At 41.4% G+C, this 12351-nt stretch overlaps 1 protein-coding gene across 1 annotated transcript in view; it reads left to right on the top strand.

Moving 5' to 3' along the window:
• LOC124018190 (zinc finger protein 239-like) overlaps window positions 1-11839 on the top strand; it is a 54843-nt gene extending 43004 nt beyond the window's left edge. Inside the window, exon 2 of the mRNA XM_046333459.1 lies at window positions 11464-11839. Within this exon, the coding sequence (XP_046189415.1) occupies window positions 11464-11528 (65 nt within the window). The 3' untranslated portion in view covers window positions 11529-11839. The remainder of the gene's footprint in view (window positions 1-11463) is intronic.
• The last annotated feature ends 512 nt before the right edge of the window (window positions 11840-12351 follow it).

Here is a 12351-nt window from a genome sequence, read left to right on the forward strand (position 1 = left end):
TCACTAAAACGGGCTGCATGCGAAGAGCCAGTGGGTCCTGACAGCATGGAGCATTGTTAAAAAATCCACTATCATCAACGGGTTTCGAAAGGCTGGACTGCTGCGTGTTGTTGAGGGCAGTTCAGCGGGGAATTTGCTTCCGGATGAAAGTGACGAGAGCGACAATGAAAATGATCCAACATCGGATGAAGCAATTCTGAGGCTATTCAACTCCGACACCGAAGGAGATGATTCAGTGATTTCAGTGCACAGGAGGAGGAAGATGGTGACCAATGACTTTCTTGGTAGGCTACTGTTTAATTTTTGTTACAAGCCGTGTTTCTTTTAAAGGCTGTGTAAAGTTAATTTGTTTCAATGTACCGGTAGACATGTGTGGCTTATTTATGTACAAAATACATATTTTTTAATAATTCAGTGGGTGCGGTTTATATTCAGGTGCACTTAATAGTCCATACATTACATTAATAGTAAAACCAAGAATATGGACTTGCCACGACTCGGTCATGACTCATGCCACATAAGCTGGGGAAAGTGTACATACACTGTACAGCGAAACAGACTACAGCAACGTAACCATAATACATCCATGAACGTAACCCAGTAGCCTGTGTGACACAGGACAGGAAATGACAAAGATCATTAACACCATTAGTACCAGCATTACAAGGTGCAGAAGGAAGCAGCAGCAGCACTAGAGCTTCAGGTGCTCCTGCAGAACTGGAGATGGTGGTCAGTTCAGAGTCAGACTCAGAGCAGGAACCTTCAGAAACAACTTCAGAGCACAAACCTAAACATGTAGGCTATGAGTTTAGATTAATATGAGCTTTATTTCTGAGATTATCAGTGGGACTGTAATCAGGCATACAATCGATGACTGCACATGTAATACAAGTTTAAATTGAGGTTATTTACAATGTTAATCTCATTTGTCACGCCTGCTCCCGCTCTTCCTCCCTCTGGCGCTCGAGGGCGCCAGACTCCCCAACATTACGCACTCAAGCCACTTTCAGTACACACACCTGCCATTCCCCGTCACGCACATCAGCGCTCATTGGACTCACGTGGACTCAATTACTTGTGTAATTTCCTTCCCTATAACTGCCTGTTTCCTAGCTCTGTTCCCTGCTTCGGGATTGTTTGTCATATGGCCTTGTTTATCCGTGTGCTGACGCTGTTCCTGTGCGTAGTCTTTGTCCATTCCAGAATAAATGTTTGACTCCCCGTACCTGCTTCTCCTGTCGGGCATCAGTTCTTACAATTCTGCAGAGCAACTAGATGTGCAGAGTTAGAGCGAGAGAGGTTCAGAGCCCAGTATAGGGAAAATAGAAAGGGACATTGAAAGCAATGAAAATCCATTTGATTATTTTGCCTGTCCTCAGTCCAAGGATTTTGACTTATTTTTTCAGTATCACCCAAAACAAACCCCTCAAAGTCATTCCCAATGTACTCCACTCCAAAGATGGCACAAACAGAAAATGGCTGACATACTTTTAAGTAACTCCCTCCTTGTTCTGCTCAGTATGTCTTGTCATTTGCAAAACCTTCAGCCAGTGATAGGGCATTTGTCAAAGGAGGCATGCAGGCCTGGAAACATGCCCATCAGAGAATGCAGGAACATGCGAGAAGCAAGACTCATTGAGAGAGTGCAGAAGCCTTTTTCCTCAGAGCCAGCAAAGCAGACATCCATACCCTTCTGAGTGAGTCAGTTCAACGAGACCAGGTCAGAAAGAGGAGGCAGGTCATAGATGAACTGGCACAGAGAGACAGGAAACACAGGGACAAATACACCTGTTTTTCAGCATATGGTTACCTCTTTCTCTCCCTCCATCGCTTCTTTAACAAGCAGCTATTTCATTGTCATTCCACTAGAGACCTGTTTTCAGCATATTAAGTCTCCAGTCAATAACCGGTGCACTGGAATTATCCCTCTACATCCTATACACATACAGACATTTCAGTCACGTGTGCATAAGGGAGAGTGGCTGTCTGATGTCTGCAGGTCAATGCAACTGAGAAATTTTATCCTTGTAATTATTCTCTGTGAATATCAGCAGTGGTAATGATTGTGAAATATATTGTTCATTTCATGAGAGCATGAATGAATCATTTCTGAACAACCATTTTTTATTTAATGTCTTAAGAGTATCTTATCAACTTTATTTAATAGGTGATGTTTCATTATAGAGAACATAACATGACAATACATGACATCTAAGTAGCTGAATATTATTTTGGACCAACAGTCTAACAGTTTGAAGGACACAACTCCTGTTATTCTGGTTAAACAGTGGGAGTTGATAAAGGAGTGTTTTTTTTTACAATTAGGAAAGAATATGTCATGTTTTACTTGTACCTCAGTCAGCATTGCGAATGGTTAGGAAATAATATTTAATGTTTTACTCATACCCCAGCCAGCATTGTGAATGGTGTCTGATGCAGTGACTTACTAGACCATGGCAGTAAATCTAATACTTAGGTGTTTTTAGTCATGCATGAAAGGTCTGTGGTGGTTCTATGGTTATAAGTTAAGGACCTTTGAATACATTTCTGGCCATACTGGCAGGGTCTGAATCAAACCCAATGTCCACCTGGTACACTGAAAGGGTCTGAATCAAACCAATGTTAATGGGAGGGAAGATTGGTCAAGAGGGTGATGATTATTGTTGTTCTACTGCCTGATTGTTATGCAACAAAACTGTTTACAAAAGCTTTGTAAAATCAGCACAACAGCTTTCAGCTGTGCTAACAATTGCAAAAGGGTTTTCTAATGTTTAATTAGCCTTTTAAAATTATAAACCTGGATTAGCTAACACAATGTGCCATTGGAACACAGAATTGATGGTTGCTGATAATGGGCCTCGGTACACCTATGTAGATATTCCATAAAAAATCATCCGTTTCCAGCTACAATAGTCATTTACAACATTAACAATGTCTAGACTGTATTTCTGATCAATTCAATATTTTAATGGACAAAAAATGTGATTTCTTTCAAAAGCAAGGATACTTCTAAGTGACCCCAAACTTTTGAACGGAAGTGTACATCTACATGATATATTATTACACCATGTAGGAGCAGTATAAGCCTAGTCTGTTCATTATATACATCTACATGATGTGTTGTTACACCATGTAGGAGCAGTATAGACCTAGTCTGTTCATTATATACATCTACTTGATGTATTGTTACACCATGTAGGAACAGTATAGACCTACAGTAGCTAGCTACTTATTTAGATTTAGTATGACTTAAATGAAACTGCCTTAAATGTTCTGTAGTAAACATTTTTTTATTCGCACTAATCCATCAATGCATTCTTGTTTTTGTATGTCTCAATATAATAGTATTATTTAATTAAATCCATTTAAAATTATCTTTGTCTGAAAATAAAATATGATCCTCAACTGCGTTTCCCCTCCAGTCAGCAGACGACGATGTGCGTCTTTCAGGCGACGCTGTCAGCGTGACGTATGATCTAGTGGACGGTTCTTCAGAAACAGCTCGTCAACCACCTCTGTAGCTTGCTAGCCAACATAGCCGAAAGATTCAAGCTATTTAGACGCTTTCGGTGTATTGTAACTACTGTGTTTTAGACACACTTCTGTCGTATCTATTTGTTAACCTATTTAATTTAATATTGCGTTATTTTGTATTAGTCAGCTATAGTAGCTGGCTGGTTAAGTTAGCACTAGCCTAGTCGCTAATGATAGCTAGCAAACATCCCCGACCATGAGCTCCCTAAACTACTCTCCTCCGGTTAAAGAAGAGGGGGTCTGCTGGACGGAGAAATAGGGTCTGTGGCAGATCATTGTTGTGAAAGAGGAGAAGGAAGAGGAGGATGTTACAGTAAAACAAGTAGAGGGTGAGGCTGTTACAGTGAAAGAAGAAGAGAAAGACGTTTCAGTGAAAGAAGAGGATGTTACAGTAAAAAATCAAATCAAATGTTATTTGTCACATACACATGGTTAGCAGATGTTAATGCGAGTGTAGCGAAATGCTTGTAAAAAAAAGAGAGGATGCTGTTTTTGGAGTGAAGAAGGAAGGGGAGATTACTGTCACATTGAAAGATGAAGAGGAGCAGATAGGGTATCTGATTAACACCAGTAAGTACCGCCTTAAATGTGTTAACTTTGGATATTCGGAGTTAGCTCGTCAATACCTCTTCAACGGAGGGCCCTGGGATGATGACTGATATGTATAGAATCAGACGACGTAGAGAACAAGCTACCCCTTGTTTTCTCCATTTGGTTTCCACAAAGTGACTTAACATATATATTTGAGAAGGGTCTATCTGCTGACCGCAGACTGGGGGGCACGGCGTGTAGTGATTTTCATGTAGTGATGTTTTACTACACACCGTGCCCCCCAATAGTGCCATGCGAGAGTTGGGTTGGCTACACCAAAGATTATGGATATACTGACAAGATGTCTCTCTGCCCTAACATTTTGTTGTTGACCAAATTCAACATTTTCCACATTGGGGTGATAATTGTTTCAACTTGGATACAACCTACTGTAGTCTACTGGCATGACCTAGAGAGATACAACCTACTGTATCCTACTGGCATGACCTAGAGAGATACAACCTACTGTATCCTACTGGCATGACCTAGAGAGTTACAACCTACTGTAACCTACTGGCATGACCTACAGAGATACAACCACTGGTATGCAAGCACTTCTAAACTTTTTTTCTCACTTTTATGGGGTAATGTGATGTCATTATGAGTTATTGTCTGTAGATTGATCATTAATAAATGTATGTATATGTAATATAATGTAATAAATAATCCATTTCAGAATAGAATGTAACGTGTCAAAAGGAAGGGGTCTGAATGCACTGTATGTTCTAGGGTGTCCCAGATAACAAAAACATACTGTTCTCTTTCTACCAATTGATTGGTTGAAATGTTATGACGTGTATTTTTCCATATAGACACACCCTCTGTGTTTAATAAAATCAACTGTGTGTGTTGAATCAAATCAACTGTGTGTGTTGAATCAAATCAACTGTATGTGCTGAATCAAATCAACTGTATGTGTTGAATCAAATCAACTGTGTGTTGAATCAAATCAACTGTTTGTGTTGAATCAAATCAACTGTTTTTAATCAAATCATCTGTATGTGTTGATTCAAATCAACTGTTTGTGCGGAACGTGTTATGTTATGACGTGTATTTTTCCATATAGAACTTGAACTGAAATGATGCTTCAAGCGTTTGATTAAATAATTAACACAAATGACTTGAAGAAGCCAGAGATCAATATAACCAGAAGAAAATAACCAACCGACCTGCTGCTGGCCTTCCTAAATTCTGACATTATGCTCATGAAGTTTCCGGTAAAATCGGCAAACCTTTTCCATTTCCATTTAGAGAGCCAATTTATCTGACCATTACTACCGATCTGTGTGCCAGTTATGAACAAGTTACAACACCTGTTTGGCCCCGCCACTTCCTGGGTCGGTGAAGAGTAGTATTAAATTTAAGGAATATGTCCGAGTCTCACGCTCATCACCTGTGGAAGGCAGGGCTTCAAGGGAGCGGTGGATTTAATAATATGTTGTACCTAGTTTCCCTCCTTCAGGGAACAGTAGTTATAGTCATAATGTTACGCGTGTCATAATGATGAACTTCAACTTAAATACTGGATCTTGCTGTCAGACAGTTTTTTTGTATTCAGATCTCAAATGCTCTCTAACTACGTAACATTTAGTGTCTCCTTATGTTACGCTGGGAAAACAGTTTTCATGGACACAGAAATCTTAAATCATTTCAGAGTTTGCTAAATCCAATGGTTGTAACCGAGAGTCACTTTAACTTTATTGACAACACCCAAATGGATACTGTCATTAACGCGGTTTTTCAATAATTACACATAATTCTTAATAGTGTAACTGTTTTGTTACAGTCACATGTTTACCTATCATCAGCTGATCCAGGAAATCATTTTCTGAATGCCAGTCACATGACAAACATCACAACATGCCACAACAACCAAAGTGCTTTTTCAGTCATTACTCTGGTAAAGACAGTTATGCCGTGCTCCACGTTGGATCCAACATCCCTAACACATTGATATTTATAATGTTATCATCTGCTTGATTTACAGTAGGGTCTCGTTAGTCTGTTTGGAAATGGAGATACTTTACTCATAACAACACACAGCTATTTTCCTCTATTCAGGACATTTAGAATGACAACCCATTACAGCAGGGGTGTCAAACTCAAATACCCAGTGGGCCAAAATGTAAAACCTGAACAAAGTCACGGGCCAACATTGAACAAATTAACCTTTTAATATGGATCCAAACAAGTTTTGCTTTAACATTGAATATGGAACAAGCATCGCTTATTACCATACAATATATAATTTAATAGTGGAGACATGCAAAATCGAATTTCAAATGAAAAAACACATCAATGACATTCATTTATTAAATAAATAAAATTTAAATAAAAATTGTATGCCTCTTTTCTATTTGCAGCCTTCTGATTTAAATACCAAAATAAACTTTTTCCACTGGCTAATAATTTCACAAATAAAATGATAATAAATCAATCAACCATTCAAGCCCATGCCTTGTAGCAAGAAAAAGTGCATAAAGAAAACGTTAATTATTGCACACTGGTCTAATCTGATGTGCCCAAGCCAGATACCTGGCATCTCTTCTTGGATGCTAGTTCATCAATGTCTGGGCTCAAGCTCTGAGCTGAAGAAATCCTCAGTATCGAGCGAAGATGTTCATCAGTCAGACGTCTCCTGTGAGTTGTTTTGGTCATCTTCATCGAGGAGAAAAGTTGCTCGCATAGATAAGTGCTGCCGAACATGGAGAGCATCTGAGCAGCTTGGGTGCGGAGCTGAGGCATTGTGTCAGGGATGAACCGTGGAAACTGTGCGGCGCCCACAGCATCATACTTTGACTTCAGCGTGTCGTTGCACTGGAGTTTAATCAGCTCCATTTGGATGTTGGTTGGTGCATTTTCCACATCAACTGCGAAGGGATTACTAAGCAGTTCAAACTTGCATTTCTGGGCATCGAAGTCGGCAAATCGCCGGCTAAACTCAGCGGTGAGAACACTGAGTTTTTCATCAAACTGTGCGCATGGGAACAAGGCGGTAGAGATCTGCGCTTTTATGGATTGGCAGCTGGGAAAATGGCAAGGGTTTCCTTGCAGCATCTTATTCTCCCACAGGCACAGTTTAGTTTTGAAGGCCCTCACTGCAGCGTACATGTCTGTGATGATGCGCCCCCGCCCCTGAAGCTGCAGGTTCAGCGCATCGAGATGGCTCGAGATGTCACAGAGAAAGGCCAGCTCACACAGGAACTTTTGCTCCCGGAGCTCTGCTGTATCCTTCCCTTTGGTTTCCAGGAATTGACATATTTCCTCACGCAGCTCGAAACATCTGTTCAGTACTTTTCCTCTGCTTAGCCATCTCACCTCTGTGTGATACGGCACATCTGCGTATTCCGAACCACACTCCTCCAGAAAAGATTTAAACTGGCGGTGATTTAGACCTTTGGCTCTTATAAAGTTAACTACCTGTGTTACTGTGGTCATAACATGTTCCATCTTTAGGGCTTTGGCACACAGTGCTTCCTGATGTATGATGCAGTGGTAAACAGTTTGCTCACCTGCACAGTTCTCTTCCCGCATCTTCTCCCGAAACATGCCCACCAGTCCACTCTTTTTACCGCACATCGCTGGCGCACCATCTGTCGTTAATCCAACGAGTTTATCCCACGGCAGCTTTATTTCAGTTACACATTTGGAAACCTCCTCAAAGATTTCCTTTCCTGTGTTTGTGCCATGCATTGATTTGAATCCTAATAGCTCCTCCGTAACACACAGATTTGAGTCCACTCCACGGATGAAGACTGACAGCTGAGCAGTATCAGATGCGTCACAGCTCTCATCCACAGCGAGGGAGAACGCAACAAAATCTTTTCCCTTTTCCATCAGCTGGTCATACAGATTGGTGGCAAGATCACACGTGCGATCAGCTACTGTGTTCCTGCTCAGGCTCACGTTTGAAAATGCTTGTTTTTTCTCTGGGCATACGAGGTCACAAACCTTCATCATGCACTTTTTCATGAACTCTCCCTCATTAAAGGGCCGGGCTGATTTTGCGATCTCTGCTGCCACTATATAACTAGCCTTTACAGCAGCCTCGCTTTGTGATGTGGCTTTTTTAAACATATTCTGTTGTGAAACCAAATGTTGTACTCCTTACTTACAGCCACGTTGACTCCACAAACAAGACAAACAGGTTTGTCTTTTACATATGTAAACAGATATTCTGCCTCGCACTTGTCCAGAAAGCTCCTGTTTTCTGCCTTTCTTTTCGCCATTTTTGGGAAGGGTTAGCTCGCTGACAGTTGTAGCGTCTATGTTGCTATGACTACTGTCACAGAGGAGAGAGCGTTTCTGGGTCCTGTCCTGATTGGCGCGCGAAAACAGCAGAGCATTATGGGATTCGTAGTATTAGTGGTGAATGCGCTGTATAATACCGGCGGGCCAGCTCTAGTAGTAATTTGGTATTATCTCGCGGGCCAAATATAATTACCCCACGGGCCAAATTTGGCCCACGGGCCAGAGTTTGACACCCATGCATTACAGGGTAGCCTAGTGGGATTATTCACAAAATTATCTGGTTATGAAATGTCATGACAGACATTTTAACTTCCATGTTTCACCTGAAATATTAAATAATTTATAATCCTAGGTCTATGTTATTGTTAGGTGAAGTAATGGGTCCTACAGTAGGTCTATGTTATTGTTAGGTGACATTATGGCTGATGTTAAAGCTAGCCAAAGAGCATTTTACTGGTTAAGTATTTTTTTAAGTATATAGCAGTTGATTTGCGACAAAAACACAAACATATTAGCCAGGACATTCAAACGAGCCTTACAATCCAAAAGTAGTGCGAAATGTACTCATATTCAACCTGGAAATGGAGGCTATTTTTGCTGTCAGCCTATGAGAACTCCCCTGAGTTTTCCCCCACGGTGGTGAATTAGGGAATAGACACAGAGCTTAATGTGAGTTTCCTTAAGTAGCACTCCTGATCTTGCAAGGTATATTTAGAATACATTGTGAAAAACTAAAATCTTTGCTCACCATTTTTGCTCCAGGCAGATATACTACATCCATAACTATCGGTTTCCTCATTAGCAGGGAGGTGTTTCTGCATTCAAATTGTTTGTGCATTGCACTTTTGCTGCAATTTTAGCAAACACAGAAAAGGGCCTACATTGGAGACCAATAGTTGTCTGGCACACTGCTTAGGATTTCAACAACTTGAATAACTTATTTCTAGTTACCACAAGACAAATTATGACTTGTTGCTAACTTGACTGTCTTCATTGTCAAATAATTTAACAGACGTCAATTGTTGTAGAATTCATGGGTATGCTCTGGGCATCATCTTTTACCTCAAATAAACAGTGGATTTCTGCTGTTGTGGGCCTTTAAAACTTCTTGATGCACCCATCCCTTTTGCGGGATCATTTTCGTCAACATCCGCTAAATTGCAGAGCGCCAAATTCAAATTAAATTACTAAAAATAATTGGGTACACACCTGTTTTGTATTAAGGTTTGTTTGTAGGGTATTTAAGGGCACTAGGCCCGCTGGGTATTTGTGCGGGCTTGTTTGTGTTACTCTGGGTTTGATGGTGTGAGTTATTCATGTATTTATTCTCCGGACTATTTTGTCCTGTTAGGACTGGCAACTTATATACGCCCTGTGTGTTGGCGTGACTGTTTTTGTTGCGCTGGGGAATAAATGTGAAAGAAAGACTGAACCCTGCTCTCTGCGCCTGATTCCACCCACCACTCCTAGTTGAGCGTAACAATTCCAAATAGTATCTGTAATGTTCACAGAAACTTGTCAAACGTTTTTTATAATCAATAAGTTGTTTTTACAATATATAATTGATCATATTTCAACCGGGACTGTAGCTTCTTCAATAGGAGAGAGAGAGAAAATGGCTGCTCCAAGCTGTTGCGCATGCAAAACTCTGGGGACACCCAGCTATACACTGATGTGATGTGATCTTTCTCGCTAATTTTTCAAAATAAAAGCCGAGTGTAGGGGGCAGTATTTTGATTTTTGGATGAAAAACGTACCCAAATTAAACTGCCTATTTCTCAGGGCCAGAATCTAGAATATGCATATAATTGTCAGATTAGGATAGACAACACTCTAAAGTTTCCAAAACTGTCAAAATGTTGTCTGTGAGTACAACAGAACTGATATTGCAGGCTGAAACATGAGGATTCATGTTTCAGCCTGCAATTCAACCAGGAAGTGGCTTCTATTTTGAAAGCTCCATGTTCCATTGAATGCCTTCCCACCATTTAAAGGGATATAAACCAGATTCCTTTTCCTATGGTTTCCCCATGTTGTGAACAGTCTTTGGACATAGGAGAGGGCCAATCAGACTCTGAAATGAAAAAATGGCTAAAATAATGGCAGGGACCAAGCTAAAATGGATAGATGCGTTACTCCTAGCTGTAATGTCTATGAGAAACTCCCCAGGGTCAGATACTCATCTTACTCCACATGAATTGATGACAGGAAGGAGAATGCCAGGTCCACCCGCTGATAACATGAGTTTGCCTGGTTTAGACATTGCTAATGTCAGATACACAGACTACATGCAGGCACTAACCTTTCTTGTCAAAAGACTGTCCGAACAGGTGGTGGAGGTCCGTACTCCTGCTGTTGAGACCACAGACGAGAACAGGTTGGTGACTGGGTTAGAGTGAAGGTGCACTCCAGGAGTTAGACACAACCCAGGGGGAAGGGACCATTCCAAGTCAAGGAAGTATCAAGACACTCCTTGAGGGTAAGAGAGGTCCATAGAGACATCTGGTACCACCGAACTCACTGTAGTAAAGACCAGACACCAAGCAGGACACTAGATCAAGTAGGTGAGGCTCTTGCTGAGTTAGTCATAAAATATGGAATGGCACAACCTTCTGTTGGTGACCACACTGGTAGGACTAGTAGCACATACTACAGGAAGCATAGTTATTGCTCTAGAGGAAGGAGAGTCTCAGGTGCTCACTTTAGCACCTTGTCAGATATGGACATGGCGAAATGGAACAAGGAGGATAGGGGATATCTGTACGATACACACCCCAGGGGGCTGTAATGTTCTGACGTCCTATGCAAGACAACGACCAACTTATCTGTGTAATGGGAAGTGGTGTCCCTATTGTGACTACATGATAACTAATGTGGGAAAGTTTGGGGAATGGAGGAGAGGTTACCCATATAGTATTGGGGATCTCTCTAAGGTGGGGAGATTCTCAATGATTTGGAAATCTCCTGGAAGGGACATTTGTAAAGGTGATGAAATCCTACTAACCATCAAAACCATTAAGCTCTCTGATGCAGGTCCTTGGACAGGACAGACCTGGGACCGACACAATGGGCCTTTTTTTCATTAAGGTGCTGCCAAAACCACAGAGGTCCCAGATGAGCCAGGACCAGACACCCTCTTCCACCCCTCCTAACCCGAGACTGCCACCACCCACCACTGTGCCAAACACCGTTCAGGTAATTAATGTTAGGGACTTTTCAGATAGCGATCAACTAGGTACAGAGACTGGTTACGATGGAAGGGGCAATTTGTGGTTGTCCTACATAAGATATACAGCAAAAACTCTGAAAAGACAGGATTGTGTCATGTGTAGCCATGCTAGACCTATTCTGGCAACACACCCATTTGCATTAGGGGAAGGAAAGGGGTGGTTGTGTATTCTAAGGGGTTTCTATGAAACTACAGCTGCATCACCGGAACAGGAACAGATATGAACTATGGACGGTTGCCCCCAGCAGACTGTGTCAGTTATGTGACCATTAATGACTACTGGCCAATGAAATGGGGGGGCAGGGTAGCCTAGTGTGTTGGACTAGTAACCGAAAGGTTGCAAGTTCAAATCCCCGAGTTGACAAGGTACAAATCTGTCATTCTGCCCCTGAACAGGCAGTTAACCCACTGTTCCTAGGCTGTCATTGAAAATAAGAATTTGTTCTTAACTGACTTGCCTAGTAAAATAAAGGTAAAATAAAAAAATAGGGGGCCTAAACCAAACTAGTGGTTTAGCTGATGTATGGTGGATATATGGACCCAATTCTTAGAGGGAACTGGCAGGGCACATGTGCTCTGGCCAGTTTAATAATACCACGAAACATCATTGACATTACTGCTGAACAGCTGCTGGGCTCCGTAACAGAGGGACCTGTGAATAATCAATTTGTGCTTCTACACCTGCATTGCTTGCTGTTTGGGGTTTTAGGCTGGGTTTCTGTACAGCACTTTGAGATATCAGCTGA

Source organism: Oncorhynchus gorbuscha, unplaced genomic scaffold (assembly GCF_021184085.1).
Source record: "Oncorhynchus gorbuscha isolate QuinsamMale2020 ecotype Even-year unplaced genomic scaffold, OgorEven_v1.0 Un_scaffold_428, whole genome shotgun sequence".
NCBI classification, from domain to species: Eukaryota; Metazoa; Chordata; class Actinopteri; order Salmoniformes; family Salmonidae; genus Oncorhynchus; species Oncorhynchus gorbuscha.